At 30.4% G+C, this 21,120-nt stretch overlaps 1 protein-coding gene across 2 annotated transcripts in view; it reads left to right on the plus strand.

Moving 5' to 3' along the window:
• Positions 1–9,690: 9,690 nt before the first annotated feature.
• Positions 9,691–21,120, plus strand: part of LOC143053995 (fibrinogen-like protein A) — a 31,423-nt gene continuing 19,993 nt past the window's right edge. The window contains exons 1-4 of one of the 2 annotated variants that reach the window (XM_076226831.1): positions 9,691–9,947; positions 10,962–11,030; positions 15,081–15,152; positions 19,105–19,176. In XM_076226831.1, the coding sequence (XP_076082946.1) occupies positions 9,872–9,947; positions 10,962–11,030; positions 15,081–15,152; positions 19,105–19,176 (289 nt within the window). In that variant the 5' untranslated portion in view covers positions 9,691–9,871. The remainder of the gene's footprint in view (positions 9,948–10,961; positions 11,031–15,080; positions 15,153–19,104; positions 19,177–21,120) is intronic. The other variant, XM_076226832.1, reaches the window with a different exon arrangement.

The following is a 21,120-nucleotide window of genomic DNA, read 5'->3' on the forward strand; positions in this document are numbered from 1 at the left end:
AACAAGAAATGATGATAAAAAAACGTAGTTCATAAAGTCGATGGTTTCCATTCTTTGGTCACATAATTAGAACAAAGGGACATCGAATGTAGTGGTTCGTATTTACATGGGAAGCAAGACGAATAAGACACGAAGAGCTGCATGGATACACATACCCTTAAATATATAAAATTTTGTCTATATGTTTCAAAAATATGTAAATATTACAATATGTTAATTTACTTATACCTGATATTGATGATATAACATCTGTTGCGTCATCCGGCGCTTCATTTGTGAGGACTAGATAAAATAAATATTTTAAAGTCTATCAAACACATTGACTTAAATTAATTTGGCTCGTTTAATTTTCATAAAAATATTTACTTTGAACCTTTGACAAAAATATAAAAAAATTTGAACTAACCAATTTATCAGAAAAATTACACTATTATTATAGCAGTTTGACAAACACTAATTTTGATCATTGAGAAGCTGAATATTCCCTTTACAACACAACGTATTTAACACGTCCAGCTGATTTTACAGCGGTATCTCCAAGTAGTGTTAGGTACCACCTTAAAATGTATAGTCTCGACGAAAATAATAGGCTTACTTGATACACCAAAAACATATTGGTCTGTGAATACAATATAAAAAAAAATAATATTCATTTTGAATGTATATAGTTTCTAAATCTTATCATCTGTGTTCAACATGTTCAAGGAAAACAGAAAATATTTCAATTGTATCTCATACTTTACTGCTACCAAACCATATTCAATCCGCCATATTCTTCATTTGAGAATGCCTGTACCAAGGCAGGAATATGACTATTGTTGTCCAGTTGTTTTATGTGTATTATCATTTGATTTTGGACTTTCCATTTTGAATTTTCTTCGAAGTTCGGCCCTTTTTTATTTTACTTTTTTCTTAATGATAGTCTTGATGAATGTTCTTCATTTCTGTATTTGTTTTATATTTTCAGATATTTCTCTTTTTTTTTAACATTTTGCCCATTATTCTCTATTCTTTATATTCGACCATTTGTATTCCTTCTTTATATATTAATACCTATTCTGTAAACCATTCGTCATACTCTTATATAGTATTATTAATATCCTCTATACTTTGAGTTCCAAATAACAAAAAACACAACGAAAATGTGTCTAATAGATGTATATCAAATGTTTTATGGAAGTCAAGTATGTTCCAGTTAAACATCTTATATAGAGTCCCGAAATGCAAAGAAAATTTCTATAAACCTGTTAATAAACGCAATTTATATAAACTCAAAATATCATGTAATTTTAAGGTGGTAGTCCAGTGTGAATAGTTAATCGTAAAAGGACATACAAATATGGAACTGAACAGTTTTTATAAAGTGTAAATTGCATTTAGATATGATTATTCAGTTTAGAATAACGTTGACCTTTTTTTCAAAATATAATAAATGTGAGCCAAACATAAATCATTAGTACAATTCATACCAGATAGTGTTGATTTGTCTGTCGTTGGATCTATTTTATCCGTTACTGTAAGGTCTAAAATCATAACAAGTGAAAATAACATAGATATAGGAAGATGTGGTGTGAGTGCCAATGAGACAACTCTCCATCCAAATAACAATTTATAAAAGTAAACCATTATACATATTTATATAAAGCAGACAGAAATAGACTAAATAAATACATCAATTATTCAATCAAACTGTGCGGTTTGTCTTGTCAGACGTACACTGAACCTGCTTTATAAATTATTGATAACTGCTCGATAACAAGTGAACCCCGCCGCAATTTTGCGACCTTCCCCTGTCAGGAGCCTCTGGTCTTTGTTAGTCTTGTATGATTTTTAGTTTTAGTTTCATATAGTTTTATAAATTGACCATAAACCCACTTATTCATGGTATGGTATCAATATTTCTGACCTGACACTACGTACTTTTTATTGCTTAATTCTTTAGAATTTAATATGCAATGTTTCGGGTTTTTTCGGGAGAATAATCCCAGGTAAACCCTCATCAGAGGTCGACCTTTATATATTTATTTCATATCTAGTATCATAGATAGATGTGTGTCTGTTTCATAACAGTTTTTTTTTCAAATTTACTACACGTGCATATAGGTCTACGTTGTAGCTAGTCTTTTTACAGACTCTATTTTATAAAACTATTTTATAAAACTACGTACTAGGAAAACCGAATGGTTCCTGTTATATTCATGTATAGACCCGACATGGTATCTACACAAACCTCTTCAATTGTTAAACATGGAGACATTTGTATATTATCAAATAGGTGTTAAAACATACACGACAGTCTGCTGTTGATTTCCACAGTATAGCACTGATAACTACTATCTCTATTAGATCTCGTGTATATTTAGGATAGATTAGATCACGTGAATAAAGACAATATAAACTTTGAGACATTAGAAAAAAATCAAGCCTGGCTTGCTTCATAGGATTACTCCATGTAAATCGTTTCTTGTCTGGGTAGTATTCTCGTAAGGGATCAATTTGATCAAACGTATCAATAAGTTTAAAGAATTTTTATTTTGCTTGTGGATTGTTTATATTTAGGTAGTTGTATGTATCGCATGCCTGATTCTGAACTAGGTTAAAATCTCCTCTCAGAATAACTTGTTGGTAGTTACAGCAGATTCCAACGAGTATGAAGCTATATATAGATTCTTTGGTAAGCTTCTTTGCTAGCTCAACCATGAAATCATTATTAGGTAATTAAGCCTGTGGGTGGAGTCAATAGTTAAACAGAGAACCAATCAGAACTAGTGACAACATATAAACATTGTAAAACTAGTTTTACAAGTCAGTTTAAAAATCTAAATTTAAAATTTATTGATTCACAAACATGTGTAGGTGTGTTTGAATTGCCAATTTTATTTCAATCAATTACTAAGTTCATTTATAAATACAGTTATGTGTATATACTTTACAATGGTATAATCATGGCGTAAATATCCTTTTGTTGCCTTTGAATTACGAATTTTTCAAAATGCAATAGTATAAAAACAGCAAAGATAATGAATAATAGAAATGGGCCATTTTGTACATATACAAAGGGGAAACTTCAATCAAGCATTATAATTTATAGTTTCATTGCATTTTAAAGGTAAACGGGATTTTGTGGCAAAAAACCCCAAGATTAAGCATAGATTACTCTTTTGATTTTCTATGATGAGCTAGCGTTTAAAGTTTACAAAAAGTCTTATCACAACCTTTAAATTAAAAAAATCGTGCAAAGTCACGAAAGTCGAGCGCATCCTAGAAGGTGTACTTGAATTGGTCCATATTTATATATATTTGTTTAAACCAATATCTAAATTTCTAAACTTGTTTTTTAGGCAATCATTGCTAGCACTGCTTGCAATAATCCTCCATCTATCAAGTACTAAATTGCCAACTATGAGAGTACAACGGGGAAATAATGTGGTCTATAAAATTTCTACGTGTTTAGCATTGAATCAACACTAAATATTATCATCCTTGAACAAAACATACACCGTAACTCCGCTTCTAATTTATTGTAATACAAAGATTTTTTTAATTCAATTAAAGACTATAAAAAATAAAATTTAATTTGCAAAGTTATTTAGGTAAACCTGTTTGTATGAAACATACATTATTATTATAAACAGGCCATTGATATGAGTGTTTTCATTGGATGACGAATTAGTGTAATGCTCCTCCCAATTATAAGGTAATAATCATTTCATGGTTGAGCTAGCAAGGAAGCTAACAAAAGAATCTACCTGTAGCTTCATACTCGTTGGAATCTGCTGTAAAGTTTTATATTATTTCATTTACTTTATTATAAAAAGATGGTGAGTCCATATAAATTAACAAGTGTTATATTTTTAACTTCAATTGTAATATCTACACCAAGGAAATTTCCATTATCATCTTTTTTTATCTTATTTATTTTATATTAAAGGTTACTTACAAATAAAATGGCAACTCCTCTTTGATTGGAAGCAAAAGAATTAAAAATGCATTCTCCTCCCCATTGGTTTCTAATAAATGATTCATCTTTTTCAGTAAAGTGTGTGTCTTGCCGACAGTAAATATGACAGAGTTTTGATTTCAAGTATTCGAACACATCTCTCCGTTTCTCTCTAGAATTTAAACCTTGACAGTTGCATGAGAAATTTTTTAATGAATCCTTAGTCATTTAAATAGCTTAGATATAGCATAATTTTTCCATTTATGGTTTCTTTCTTTTAATTACACTTTGACTCATACAACTGTCTATGAAAATACAAAGCTGTAATATTATATCTGAATTAACAAGTTGAAATATAAATCTACTTTCATGCATAAATAAATCTTTATAAAACATTGTGCAAACATCATAAGAATTGAAACAAATAAAAAAAGGCAAGAGTAACAACAATCATTATTGTTATTTAATGATATGTATTCTGATTTTTATAAATAAAAACAAATTTTGGATTACCTGTTTCCAAAGAAAGGGGTTTATGGGGAAAAAACATAACAAATTTATATCCACTCAAACTAAATTTCAACAATCAAGGAGAGACAATCCAAAATATTATCTCCCCTTAATTGTAAGATTGCAAATCATATGTGTTTGTCAAGGTTTTAATCAGTATATTATGGTTATTTTCAAAGTCTTATTTTGATTTCATTTTTTTCCTATTGTCAAAAGAAAGACATTGATCTCATAACCTTAAAATGGACACATATTTTAACACTTTAAAATGTTTTTCTTATATATGTTGGTTAGTTATAAGGAGGATGCAAACTACATGAATAAAATGTACTACAATAACAACACACAAATAAACAACCAATTGAACAAAGCAACACACAAATAAACAACCAATTGAACAAAGCAACACAAAAAATCCATTTAGTATAAAGTAGCATGCACTTTCATATAAATGAACACAAGCAATTGCAAATATGTTTCAACAGTTACAATTTAAGCATTCCAAGCCTAAAGCAAATAAAATGAAATGGCTGTAGCCAATAGTTAAAACATGGGTTCAACCCTAAACTATAACTATTTTCTCAGAAGTAATTTATCAATTAAGACATTAACATTTCAGCCCGTGGTTAAATATCCAAATGAAAAATAAATGTATAATAAAATTAAAGGTACCAATTTTCTTGCACCAGATGCGCATTTAAATGCATATTAAGAAAGTTGTCTGAAAAAGAGAACTGATTCCCTTTTCTTTTTTCTTTCTTTAAAATTATTTTTCCTTGATTCATTAATATTTGATTATTTATCTAAAGGTAATATGAGAGAGATATTCTATATTTTTGATTATTTAAATGAGAGTTACATGTATAAAGTAGATAGTTTTATGATTGTATCCATTGTTCATTTGCATTATTATTAACAAATGCCAGCTCATAAGCTAAATGCACATAGAAGCACTTGTAAGAACAATTCAACACACATATACTTACACTCCTTGTAGTATTCGAAAATGTATAAAAGGAATAACAAGTACATCAGTTGTAGATGTGTACAAATGTGCATGCATAGTATATGTATTTTACTAGAGACAAAAAAGCAGATATCTGAGGCAAAGTCAGTAAACTTATCAATAGTGATAACAGTATGTGACGGAGTATTTGAAGGTTCTATGCAGGTTAGCATCAACGAAATTGCTTGCGAATATGCCATTGGTCTCTTGAATTAGTGCGTGTTTCAAGGATTACAGTGATTTCCTAAGTGACGAATGCGTGTTTTTAGTTTTTCATCTGACCTAATCTTGTATGCAATTTTTGCAAGTTCATTTCGGGTTTCCTTCATGCATGGAGAAAGATCATCTACAATGCGGATATTCTTTCCGGCTAAATGTGACCCATGTGATAAGAATAGCTCTTTATTGGCATAATGTATAAATCTAATTATTATGGGATTTGGTCGTTTTCTCTCTCCTGAATTCTGCCTAGCTGGTATTCTATGAGCATTTGCAAATGGGAAGCTCTCTACTTTAGGTTTTTCCATTTTTAAATAATTTATAATCAGGTCATCATTTACTTTCCAGATGTTTTCATCACTCTTTTCATGCATGCCATACACTAAAGCGTTATATTTGCGGTCATGTTTTTCAAGAAGTAACTGCTTTTCTTCGAAATGTTTTAGGTCAGTCTCAAAACTCTGCCTCATTGACTCTAACTTCTCTACCTCTAGACATTGCACATTGAGTTGCATAGCCTCAACCCCTCTGTGTAGCTCATCGTGATCTTGTCTTAATTCTTTTAATGCTTGACCTGTTTTTGAGACCTCTAATTTTACTTGTATTACATCCTGTTTTACCTCCTGTGCTAGATTTGAAAATTTATTTTAAATTGTATCTAATTTCTCATTAAATTTATTTACTTTTGAGTCTACTGCCAAAATAAGAGTTTTCACATCTTCCATAGTTGTTTTTTAAGGGCTTGCCATGATGATAGCAGTAAATTGTATGTCAATTTCAATATAACCTTTATGATTGACATGTACATGTATGACGTAACAGGTAAACAATATCAACGATGAAGCGATGAATTTATGTCATAGTACCACGATTGAAAATGCGTAATAAATGTCTTTGAACTATGTAAAACCTCTAGACAATTGTTTGTTTTTGATTTTTACAATTTTTAAAGTATTTCTATTACATATTCATTGAGTATTTTGTTGTTTTGTTGTTTCCCCGGACTTCAAGCAATAACATGGTGGCTGCCATTACAGGGGAGGTAATATTGTCTTTTGATGGTTTGCAGTTCATGGATAATGCCTTCAGTTGGTTGAATTACGACATTTGAAACCAAAATTGTTCATATCTTTCATACCTTCAAGGATATCAGCTTTCTCTATTTATGCTTTAAAAAATCATCTTTGGAGGATTATGAGGACTTGTCAGCAGCTTAAGCGATATCAGACTAGTTCACATAATTGTTTACCTCTAGATGCGGGTTTTCGAGCTGTATTGAAGACTTATTGATGGCCTTGGTCTGTGTTTTGGTCAAGGCAATGCTCCATTTCCATTCTCTATTCAAATATCCTTAAAGTATCTACCCTTGTATACAAGTAATCAATTATACTTATTTCAGACCATCAAATACACCGATAATCATTACACTCTAGTAATAATCAAACATTAGCATCAATGATATTTACGGAAGGTGACCGATGGCAGTTATATATATTTGTATGAAGAATACGCTTGTTTAAATATGTGTAATCATCGTTTGCAGCTTTTTGTCAAAGTTATACATTTGATATATTCAGCGCGGATTGATAACGCATTTTCTACTACCTCTCTTGTTATATTAATTTGGGTAATAATGGTTTAAGTTAAATAAAATCAAGGCTTATAATAAAATGACTAATTGTTAAATATTTTATATCCTCCAAGTATTATGATAGAGAGCTCAGACTACACCGAATTGTAATGTTAACATAATCTCAAGGATGACATAAAAACTTGTCTTTGTTAAAAACTTGTACCAAAAGTTAAGATAATTCCAAGATGGTTGCCACATACAGTTGTCAAGTATCTGTCACCATTCAACCTTTGTAATTATATTAATAAAAAGATCTGAACTCATCCAATGCTTTGTGTCTTTTCCGTTTGCCCTTATCATTCCATCAAACGTCTTGAAATAGAATCATAAAGGTTTGTTATGAATTCTAAAGATATTATTGTCCATATGTTCCGAATTGCTTTCTCCATTTGATCATTTGAACAGTGATGGTATGTGCATCTGGTGTAAATAAAAAAAAAATCAATTCTGATACCTATGATGAGTTTATGTACAACCACTGAGTTGATGCCACTGCTGGTGGAGTTTTAGTTCCATGAGGGATTTTACCAGCCAAGTAGTCGTCACTTCTGTGTTGATTTGAGCTATCATTGATATGTTGATATAAATTAACTATTAACAAAACTTTGCATTTTTGAAATACTAAGACTTTTCTACATCAGGAATATATTACCTTAGCTGTATTTGGCAAAACTTTTAGAATTTTTGGTCTTCAATACTCTTCAACTTCGTACTTTATTTTGTTTTTTTAACATTTTATTATTCGAGAGTCACTGATGAGTCTTTTGTAGACGAATCGCGCGTCTGGCGTAAATGAAAAATTTCAGTCCTGGTATCTATGATGAGTTTATTTAAAGCATTAATATTACCAGTTACAACAGTAAATAAACACCACCATAGGTAATGCTGCTCAAGATTATTAAGCAGAATGGAGTCTATTCCTAACCGGACCGTCTCCAGACTAAAAGACGATTAACCATTCTAAGTTTTACCTTACATTCATCATTATATATGACCCTTCTCCAATAATCTTCCACAGTTTTGTGCCTGTTCAATTAACACCATGCCGGCTTTTCTTTTACATCTTCCACAGTTTTGTACCTGTTCAAAATACACCATGTCGGCTTTTTTTACATTTGCAGTACGAATTCGAATGGATTTTTTTTACAACACGCGTTTCAAACCCTTCTGCATACACATTTTGCTTAACAATACGCTTGCCACTTGTGGTACCCAAGATATATTACAAGATATATTAAAACACAACTTTTTTGCAGGCAGTGGTCGTTTTCTATCCGACTTGACAGTGTTGCAAACAAGTTTGCGAGTATCTCGTGGTGTTAGCAGATCTGGCATTCCCATTCTCTCATTGGTTTTTCCAAACTCACCAACCTTTAAAGCGATTCAAACCAAATGAACAGTTTGAAGTAGATGTCTTGTTTGTGGTGCAATATTAGGTTCTCTCAAGAGCGTTATGTAATGCTTCATTGCCGTTGTTCTCCGACAATCACAGTTCCTAGCGTTTTGGGGCCATTTTCAAAACTATACGAAATGTAAACATAGTCAAACTTCACATGATGTATCGCTACACTGACCAACCTAATAACTTTCATATTGTGCAAATGAGAAACAACTTAAACTTGTCTACAGAGACAACGGTTATTATAGTTGTCAATTGCAAAACGCAATTCACATGACGTCGTTCAAGTATCTTATCTTTTGGCATGATAGCGTTTATTTGCATTTACATGTCTTTTGATTTTCTTTGTAGTTTTGTTGCTGCCTGCTGTAAATATACATCGCAATTTATTGTATTAAAATATTATTTACTATATTTACTGAGAAAAATCGCTGTAATTTAACATAGATAAATTAATGACGTTTTCCTTTATGACATAACTTTTTTAAAATTATGTTCAGCAATAGATTAACAGTCAATCAACCATTCAAGGAAACATTGCTATTTTATGTGATATACATTGTATATATTTTAAGGATTTATCACTACAAAAGCTGTTAACTGAGAGGAACAAAATTAAAATCATTCACGATCAGATTTACAAAAGAGTAAATATTTTATTTTAGATAAAACGTGATGGATAACCTTGACTATAAGTTCCTTTACGTCAGAAGTAATCATTTACGTCATTTCGATGCAAAATACTTTATAAAAATCTAACTTTATAAACTTAACTTTTAATCTGATACACATCAGTATCATATATTTAATTTTGACATATGTATGTTTGACTCTATAGATATATGATAAGATGATTCATATTCAAGATAAAAGAAAAAAAAAGTTAAAAGCTCTTTTATTGTATCTGTTTCATGTCAAATGTGCCGGATGACACTTAATGGTCATAATCGTGGAAATTTGCACGTAGCACAGTTTAAGATAAAAAAAACTAATAAGTTATTATTGCAGGATGGTAACATATAAGCTTGAGAATTTAGAAGTTTTATGTATTCGTATATTTGAGAACAGTTGGCCGTAAGCAAAGCTTTTAGCAGTCATCAACAGAAAAATCATCGATATTCAGTGTGTTTCAATTTGAAATTAAGAAACTTTGGAATACAGATAATGCATTGGATATTACCCTGTGCCTTGTTTGTGGCAGTTAATAGTTTCTCAGTCAACATGGTCAAAGGAAATATCGGTGAGTTATCTATTTTTATTTCATTAATATCTCGATCGTTAACTCTAAAACTACGGAAGCGTATTACGGACATAGTAAAAACAAAATTCACAGTGAACTTTTATTTTCAAAATCGAAAATTTGACATTTCAAATCTTAAAATTTCGACTTTAACTCGAGATCTTAACGTTTCTAATCTCGAAATTTTGACTTTCTAAAATCTTGAATTTTCTACTTTTTATAAAGCTATTATTTCAAATAGAAAATCTTATTTTTGTGGAGGAATAAATGAAATATGTTTCACGTGAAAATATATATTTTAAGTCTGGACTTCAGATATGTGTATCAACTTAAAGACAAGTTCTTTCCGTATGAAACTCTTCAATATCAACTGCTAATCCATTTCTTAATTTAAGAATAAAATCAATTTCTTAATATAAATTGCCAAAATGTGTGAATGACACTTTAATTGTTTGCGTTTATGTCTACTACTTCTAAAAATGTAAACACTGTGTCTGAATACTAACAAAAAAGTTTTAAAATACTTTAAAAAAAGTCGAAATTTCGAGATTTCAAAATAACAAAATTTATTTCTTTAAAATAAAATTTCCGAGATTTAAAATAATAAATTTTTGAGTTCAAAGTCGAAATTTCGAGTTTAAAACAAGTCGAAATTTTGAGTTTACAAAATGTCGAAATTTAAAGTTAAAAAAAAAGTCGAAACTTGAGTTTAAAATAAGTCAATACCTTTAACTTTTATAAAGTAAAAATTTCGAGTTTTTAAAAAGTCAAAATTTAAAGTTTAAGTAAATATTTTCGAGATTGACAACATTTTGTCAATGAAAAAAAAGGTCAATGCCAATTTTATATTTACTATGTCCCTAATACGCTTCCGTAGTAAACAGTTAAAACTAATTCTAGTAAATTTTATCAGAAAACCACCAAGCAAAGTAGAAGAAAATTATTCGTAAAGCTATATCCTACTGTCAATACTTATCAGTTAAAAGTGAACTAATTGATTTCATTACATTTTAGTAGTTCGGAATCCTCAAAATTCGTCAAGAGAGGAATCCATGTTAGACGGTACTATGAAGGAATTACAAGGTAAAATTCAATCGATACTTAGTTTATTTGTACTGTTTTTGTCTTTTTTTTTATATTCTTCATTATTCTTACTAGGTAACTTTACAAATCAAGTAGTTGAATAATTCATTTTTCATGTTTTTTTTTTCGAAAAACGCTATATTGTTATTTACCAATTAATATTTTGTTACTTAAATTTGATTCATAATTTCATGTTATTTTAGCTTACAATTACATATGTGTGAAATGTATACGGTTTATTGATCATTGCATTAGCTCATAATAGAGCTTTCGCAACATGTTACGAACGTATCGTTAAGGAGCAGTAATTTTGTTATAATAAAATCAACGATAAATGTCTACCGTTATTGCAGTGTGTTTAAAGACAACAGTCAATATTCCATAGTCGTTTTGCAACCTTCAATCTATTTTTTTTTGTTAAACATTGCTGTTCCAATTCTATTTTCTGTCATTGAATGTTACGTTTGGTTTCGTTCGTTTACATGTCGAATATATGCGTTCGATTTATCTCCCTTATCCATTTTTAAAGAACATTGTCAGTTTGTTATGTTGTTACAAAAAATCTCGCGCGTCTGGTTTGTATTCTATTTGATTGGTTGTTGGATGTTTGACGTTCTATGGAAAGCATTTCATTATTTTCAAGACGAGATAAGTGTTTGTAAAAGGATTGCAAGAGAAAGTGGAGAAATCTTTTATAAATACGGAACAAATAATATAGGGTCAGCTTGGGTAAATTCTGTCTCCTGGAATAACACACCAAACATGACAGTCTCAATGTGCGTTAGGTGCAGTTGGTACGACTTACTGTTTTATTATTTTTGGGAATAATATACAGAAATATAAAAGTATACTCGACCAATCGTAAAGTTATAAAGTTTTGTGTATCCTTGTCAAAAGTATGAGTGCTACAGCATCAACAAAACTGATGGTTGCATAGTTTTTGAAAGATATATTTTCTTTAAATTCAATTCTCAAAGTAAAAAAAAAAAGAGAGAAAAATAAAAACCGAAGAAAACATATACAGTATGCCATAAAAACTCAACGAAAAAATAAATAAAAAATTATTATATATATAATAAGATGTGTGCGATTATAAAACATACACAAAGAGAATATGAACTACCATGACAACAAAACAATCCAAACAAAAAAAAAAAAAAAACTAAATTCATTACAGAACATCTTTTGAAAGTATTAACTGGTTTTTTTTTTAAAATATTTACTTCAGTGTTTCCCTTCTTGAGTTTATTAGTTTAAAGGGGCACCAGCTGTCAAATTCATGGACACTGATTTGACTCAAATTCTCGTATCCTATTGATAACATTGTACATGTAAAACATTTATCCAAACTATCAAAAGTCTAAAGTAAACAATCTAGAGGGCATAGGGTCGATCATATATAGTTTTGTTTCATGTGTATTTTAACCTAGACTCCATCTAATTAACTATCGAGTTGATCTCAGATGACGATATATGCGATGTAAACAGCAATGTAGACATAAAAAGATTAAGCTAACTCGTGCAATCGGAAATTAATAGGTCTGTTTAATTTTATTTCATAGATTAAAAGTATATGTTTCTCATCGTTTTAACCTGTATAAGAAAGATTATTTGTGTATCGGATCAGTCATCAAATGATTTACCTTTGTTTCATTTTCAATGTGGACATTCTTTTCCTTTAAATAATCAGTACATGTACAATGCATACGTTGTCCATCTCTAGTTAAGGGTTTATGTTGAAGTTCACATGAATACGGATTAAATGAGGTCGAATTATTCACTTGCATGTTATGTTATATCGGATATGTTCCTTACGTCGTAACTACAATCCCCTTCCCTTTCATGAATATGACCTACCGAATTAGACTATTTACCGGATTTGTAATCACATAAGCAACACGACGGGTGCCACATGTGGAGCAGGATCTGCTTACCCTTCCGGATCACCTGAGATCACCCCTAGTTTTTGGTGGGGTTCGTGTTGTTTATTCTTTAGTTTTCTATGTTGTGTCGTGTGTACTATTGTTTTTCTGTTTGTCTTTTTCATGTTTAGCCATGGCGTTGTCAGTTTGTTTTGGATTTATGAGTTTGACTGTCCCTTTGGTATCTTTCGTCCCTCTTTTAATAATTCATGATCAATGTTATTTAGCTTAACTTTCATCATTGATTGAACAAAAACAAATCATACTTTATATTTTATATATATATATATATATGTCTTAACTAGTTGCCCTTTAAGTTAGATTATAAATCACTTATAATCATTTAAGGTCAAGAAACGGTAATTTGAATTTTAGAGTTGGGGCAACGAAGTTACCCCGGATCCGAGGATGTTTTGTTTTTCAAATTAAAAACTAAAGGCGTTCATGCCTAAATTAGTTTAAACTCATATATGCGAAAGACCTTCTTCCATTGATTTGATAAAATTCAAAAAGATTCCTACCCCCTTCCATTCCAAAGTTCTATATTTGCCTTTTTTCATATATGTACTAAAGAATTCAAAATGATGTTGTCATGTTTATGTACATCTCTTGTACGATTGCTGTCTTAAGGTGGTACCTAACACTTTCACTAAAATTCATTTGGCTAGTTTAATTTTCATAAAATTTTGACAACGTATTTACTTTGATCCTTTAACAAAAATATAATAAAAATCAAAAGTTTTGAACCAACCGTTTTGTCAGAAAAATTACACTGGTTATATAGCAGCAAACACAAATTTTGATCATTGAGAAGCTTAATATTCCCTTTACAACACAACGTAATTAAAACGTTTAGCTGACCTCACAGAGTTATCTCCCTGTAGTGTTAGGTACCACCTTAAGTCTAAATATTTTATATTCTTTTATCTTCTTCGCCATAATTAATTGATCAATTAAATTTTCAACTATTTGAATAAACCGTATCCTGTATGTCATTTATTATGTACACATGTATATATCAAGTCAATATAATATATCTGCGACTCAAAATTGTCTTACAAAATCCAGAATGTATATATTTTTTCATGAAAAAGACATTTCAAAGGGAAAAAGATCACAGCCGATAGTCTAAAATTACTGAATAAATTAAATGAATTCGCCCTGTTTTCTCGTTACGGCAAGTTACGTTAAGTTGGGTCAATTTTCGTTCGTTCGTAAGATGTTGAGAAACCTCTATTTGGCTGATTTTGTTGTTGTTTTCATTTTAGAAAGAATGCAATTGTACGAACGCTAAACGACACAAACGTGCAAGTGTCAAGTATGCAAATATTTGATTCAGTTTTAATAAGTCTATTCTTAGACTATATGATTCTCTGGTTGTATTACTCATTTGTGTTTCAATTACAATGAGCGTTGAAGGTTATATCAAGATAAAAATAACGTAACAAATAGAAGCTTTACATGTGTCATTCGTGCCTTTTAAAGACAATGCTTGAGCAGCAATGTGTTGAAACTAAATGAATAATATTGGGCAAAAGTTTAAATCTATCAAAAGCCATTCATGGAAGCGAGAATAGGACAGGTAAAATGTAATGCTATCGCAACCCTACACGATACACAAGATTCACTACAAAAATTCCGAATTAGATTTTGATATTGCAGTTTAAAACGAACGGTTTCTATTATTAAGACATGATACTATAAAAATCCTGACTCGCTGCAGTTGAGAGTAATGGTAAGAACTACAGTGTAACCTGCCTAATCCAATATCCTGCTTTAACCGACACATTTTCATGGTCCCAAAATATGCCGTTCCTTGTATAAAAAACCTGAGTATTCCGACAACCTTCTTAGTCCGACATTTTTTTCTGGTTCCACAGTGAGTCGGATTACACAGGTAACACTGTATATAGAAAACACACGCCTGGACGGCTGTTTGTTGTAGTATTTTTTTCATATGATAAAACTTACAAATACTTAAAACAAACATTTAAAAAATTTCTATTGAATTTCGTATTTGCATTTTACAGTGTTTTTATTTATGAAAATAATCTTATAATGGGTACGAAACTTGAGCATGTTGAGGTAATACAATAAACAAATATATGTAGACATATTTTGATTTAAGGAGTATGTTTACAAGACAATAACAACAAAACAGCCAATCAGATAAAACAGGACGCAGTGAACATAGTCAAAAGTGAGTAACCTGCGAACATTTTTGTATGAATATATATATATATATATTGAGAGCAACAAGAAAATCATTTGCATCTGCACTTTAATAACATTTCTAATGATTGAGTTTGGAAGTTGGATTTTTGAATTTCTATTATTTAGGTTTACCTTTCGTAGTTTTACGGTCAACGATTTATTATTATTTTTTTAATTATACAAGTTATAACGATAGGCATTCATTTCAAACTGAAACTCAAAGATTTTTTTTTTAATGTTATGTTTGTTAAATATGATTTATATTGACTGCATTTTGCCATTCAAGTCTGATTATATTCTGTGTATTTAATCATTAAAAAAGCATGTCTAAAGCATTATCACAAATATTTACTCAAACATAGCAAATGTAATATGTTCAAACAAGTGAACGGCAAACATATAAATGCTTATTGTCAGGAACTTTGACGAATCTTCCAAGTGAAAACAATTAATTAACCGTTTAACGGATGTACACATCTGAGGAGCCAAAAATTTCTAGAATTAAACTTTTTTTCTTAACCTGATTTTTGGGTTTATAAGACTGTAACAAAATAATTGGTGAAGAAAAAATCATATGGTGGTGCACTTCTTTTTTTGCTACGGCCATTTGCAAATGCCCAATTTTGATGATTTTCCCATTTTTCATCGATTTTTACCTATTTTTGGGCTATTATCTCGAAAACTTTTTTTCATACTTTCTATAAAGATGAAATGGACCAATCTGAACAAATTTTACTTAAAAAAAACTATAGTTAGGTGTTAATATAAGAAAGTTTTATCATATTTTGACGCTTTTTTGTGTAAAATTTACCATGCTGTCAATTTTATATTTTTGTTATTTTTCTCAGTTTTAAGAACAAAATGCATATTATTTCAACTTTTTTGTTATAAATGATTGAAAAAATACATATCTAAGAAATTTGAAAAGACCAAAATGATATGGGATGTACATGATTCTTGTTAAATCATTTTTTGTATCCCTCACCCATTTTCTCAAAATTTTGGCTAAAAATACTGACTTGATTGGTCGTAAAAATTGAAAACTGGATTACTCAAAAACCGTTCATTGTAAATACACAATTTTTTTCACAGAGTTATGTTTGATTATAATATTTTAAAAATTCATTGATGCTTTCCACTTGTATCACATGTTTTGGAAATAATTCAAGAACGAGATTTCATCGAGACTGAACGAAACTGAAAAGTCAGAAGAATACATCCTTAATAGAAATGAATCAGAATTAAACTACATCGAAGTCATTATGGATATTCCCACTTAGGTGCACTCAAAGGGTATCTTACTTTACGAAATTAATCATTTATTCTTCACATTTTGTTGAGCGATTTTAAAAATGAGTATATAACAGCAATTGAAAGTCATTAACTATGCAGAATGTGTCTACAGACACTTAAGGCGAAATTTGTACTGTCACAATAGTGTATAAGATATATTTAAGACCGTCAATAATTGTGTCGAGATATATTCAGACAGCTTTAAGACGGTCAAGAATGTGTCAACACATATTCAGAAATTATTAAGAAAATCAAGAATATGTAAAGACTGATCGAGACAAATTTAAGACAGTCAAGAATTGGTTGAGACTTATAAAGACTCTTATTAGATGATACAGGAAGTGTCGAGAAATATTAAGATAATATTCATACTGTCAAGACACGTGTGAAGAAAAAATCAAGAACCTTATTAGACAAATTCATACAATGTTAAGAATTTTTAAATATAATTCAAACAAATTAAGAATGTCGAGTAAAATGTCATGCAAATTCAGACAAAAATTGGTCTTTTCAGACTTTTTGCCTTTTGAAGTGATATCAACCCGGAGACTAAAAAAATACGAGCTGTGATCTGTGTTTACAGAAAACGTCAAACGTCAAATTTTCACGTTAATGTGCGGCTTTGTATAAAACCCAAAAAGAGTTATCAACAATACAATTTTTTGTTTTAAATTAAGGAACGCCACTTGAGTGTGTCCTCTACATAAGACTTATCAGTGGCATTCAAATTAAAACGGTTCCAAACCCAAGTCAAAGTACAAAGAAAATTTCAAAAGCGTAATTAAACGACAACATCTAATATGTAAAAGATATGGCATGATTGCCACTGACAACTATACACAAAAGACAAAATGACACAAAGAAAGACACCAATAGATCACCTTACAGCGTTCAACAATGAACAAAGTCTTTACATCGTAGTCAGCTATAACAAGCCGTGTATTTTACAGTGTTAAACATTCACACGAGAAAACTATCAGCATTATTTACCGGAAATGCCTAAAATGTGAGCAAAATACGGCTACACAATTAATATAATGTATTCACGAGTTAATTTTCCTTAGCATGATATATAAGTGTTGAAACAATCGTACAATAGAAATCTTCCCTATAGTTCGTGTCAAGCAATTATCGTGTACGCATGATTAACATGATTGTTTCAGGGAAACTCCAATGAAATTGATAACGGGTTGGTATTAACTCTTCATTTAACTTGGTGTGGTTGTTTTTATTCATTTATTTTTTCCGTATCTCTCTATGGTTTTTAAGGTGGCACAATACATATATTTTATACCTCCAAATTCCCCAGTTTTAAAATGCTGCAACTTTCTTTATAATGCTTGTAAATTTATAAAAGTGGTAGTTATAGATAGCTAACAGATTACTCTTTCAAATTAACTCAATGTTAGTATTATACAACAATCACGTAATCAATTATTATGTTTACTGTGTCTACAAACTTTTACAAGAAACTTCCACTTTCAATTGAAATCAGCTTCTTCATTGAAAGCCCAAGAGGGTTGATTTTATTATATGTTGTTTCTAGAGCCATTATCTACAAAAGATGTCTCAGATTTCTAATAGAATGTATAGATAAAATTTTACACATAATCAATCATTATCTACTTTTATGTGGTAAGGATGTTTACACTAATTACAGATTTAAAAGAGAATGGAATACGATAGCGATAATTTGAGACATTCTTTTGTAGCTCCTGCTGTGTTGATTAAGATGTCGATAAAATTTCTTGTATAGTTATAGAGATGATAGAGCTAAATTCATTCAAGTAAACATTAATGGGATTACATAATGATTGCATGACAAAAATATTGCATTCATTTAAAAGATTAATATTTCAACTATCTAATATATATACCTCTTTAATAATTTATAATCAGTCTTTAGAAAGTAAAGGCATTTTAAAGGTTGGAGATTGGAAATAAAATAATTGATATTGATAATTTTGATATATACAGGAAAATTCAAAAAAATGATTGACTGATTAATTGATTTATAATTGCTTAATGCAGCAGTATATATCACAAAAGAAAAATTCTTGGCGGTAATTTTAAAAAGTTTTGAAGTCCAATTTTACGTTAATAGTTTTTTACAGCAAAACACATTATGAAGTTGAAAAGTAACTCCAAACTATTCATAATGTCGAAATATTTGTGCTAATTGTTTTTGTATTCAAAAAAAAAAAAAAAAAAAAACACCAAGAATTCATGTATTGTGCAAAGCTAACTTTTACGATTTTTCACATTTATCAGAACATATTGCGTCGAATTATTTATTTATCTCCCAAAGAAACTTATTATATTGTGATCATATCTTAATCATATTTGAAACACATATCCGATTTATGTCTAGATCTGTGCATTATCTAATGAATGAAAAGGTCTTTTTTTATAAAAACAAATATTTACACCACATTGCGAGGTTCTCGGCAAGTGTGTTAAATAGCCTCACACACACAAGTAATAACGGATAAACAGTAGTAATAAAATATGTGGTATTCAAGATAAAACTTTAATCTAAATTTCGAAAGGAAACAATAGGCATTAATTTACTATTTTAAATGCTGTTTTTATAACTTTCGATTTGGTGGTCAAGTATTTCAAGTTCTTATTTCTTTCCTTTCTAGATGTGTTAACGTACAAGGATATTGTTAAATTGTATAAACAGATGAAGGATGATACTGAATTGATTTTGAAAGGTATTTTTATTATGTTGAAAAGAAATTAATCCATATAGTAATTCATATTCTATTCAGACTCTGGAAAATGTCACCAGTGTCAGAGCAGAAAGTTGACGAACCAGGAATATGTCATGGAACGTCTCGTAATTTTTCTAAAAAAGTTCATCGAAAGGTTCCAATACCTTGTTGATAAATACTCGGTTTCATTTCACAAATATTACACGAAGGTCTTTAAGTATAGATTCTGGGTACTTCAGTTGTTTATCATGTTAATAACGTGTTAAACTTTTCTTTCATTTGTCCTGATGAATATAACATGTATTACTTGTACTGTCTAATCTGTCTAGTTTGTTCAATATTCATTTGACGTGACTCGGTACTTGTACATCCCATGATTGTGTTATTGTTCTATGATAATTTTTTTTGATAATCTTCGTTGTCTATGTTCATTTTATGTTTCTTTGATACAATTGATTTGACTCTGTACTTATTCATCCCGTTGTTTTGCTTTTGTAAAAATGATTTTTTTTTTGTCTTTCTGTTTTGCGTTTGTGCTTTGTATATATATGCCTTTGATGTTTCTTTAATACATCCATGACATGGCTCTGTACTTTTCAGTCATTGTGTTATTGTACTATGGTAAATTTGTGTATTCCTGTCTTTATCTTTTGCCAATATGCTTGGTCAATACGTCATTTGGTCAGGAATATGACAGTTGTTATTCATTCGTCTGATTGAGATCGTGACGCGGTGACTGTTGTGCCCATAATTTGGTAATTTAAAATATTATGACTGTTTTGTGAACGAATTGTTGTAAGTATAATGGAATTTGGTGCAGTTATCATACACATGAGAGATTCAGCGCTAAAAAACTAGGTTCAGTCCATCATTTTCTACATTTGAAAATGCCTGTACCAAGTCAGAAATATGACAATTGTTCATTCGTTTGATGTGATTTATCATTTTGATTAAGAAATTTCCGTTTTGAACTTTCCTCGGGGTACAGTTTTTTTTTTTATTTTGTGATTTTACTTTCTGATGTGTTTTAGCTTGAGATTTTTGACATTCGATTAGGGACTTTACATTTTAAATTTTCCTCGGAGTTCATTATTTCTTTTTAATTTTACTTTTTAAAACATACATGTCTTAAAATAGCTATCAAAGGTACCAGGATTATAATTTGGTACGCCAGACGCGCGTTTCGTCTAGTTAAGACTCATCAGTGACGCTCATATCAAAATATTTATAAAGCCAAACAAGTACAAAGTTGAAGAGCATTGAGGATCCAAAACTCCAAAAAGTTTTGCCAAAATTTTAAAACATTGGACAAGGTCAAAACAGATGGGTCATAATGGTAAATACACATCTATGTGTTATTTTGAGTTAAGGGGATACTTGTTTCTAAAGCCAAGTTCACACTGCCGATCAGATCAACTCGATGAAAACTGATTAAGTGATCGGTAGACTGGTCTGCCTCAATCAACAAGAACGTTCGGGGTTGCCTGCCTTGATCTGACTTTCTACTCGAGAATTTTTGGCATGTTACTCGAGAAGAGATCGGGAATTTGTCGAATATCAGTCGCATTGATCGACAAGGGATCATGTAGAGATCGATTTTGGTCGGAATACAAATATTGTACTGATCATTACTCGATCATCTCGACCTTTTTGCTCGACTACTGTCTGATCATTTCCCTATCAACGTGATCTGTATTACAGATTAGCTCGACTGATGCCCAATTGCTTCCAGATTATTGCGACTTCTTTTTTTTTTTATCCTAGACCAAATCGACAAATATCTGACCCCTACTTGACCACATACGACCAACCTTCGATCTCTACTGGGTCATACACGAGTACACATGACTGCTACTCGATTCTCTACAAGGACTTGCAAATCCGCAAAAATATAGCGTCACTGTTTTTTTAAGTGTAAAAAAGATTAACTCCGAAAAATTCCAC

The sequence above is a fragment of the Mytilus galloprovincialis genome, chromosome 12 (assembly GCF_965363235.1).
Source record: "Mytilus galloprovincialis chromosome 12, xbMytGall1.hap1.1, whole genome shotgun sequence".
In the NCBI taxonomy this organism is placed as follows: Eukaryota; Metazoa; Mollusca; class Bivalvia; order Mytilida; family Mytilidae; genus Mytilus; species Mytilus galloprovincialis.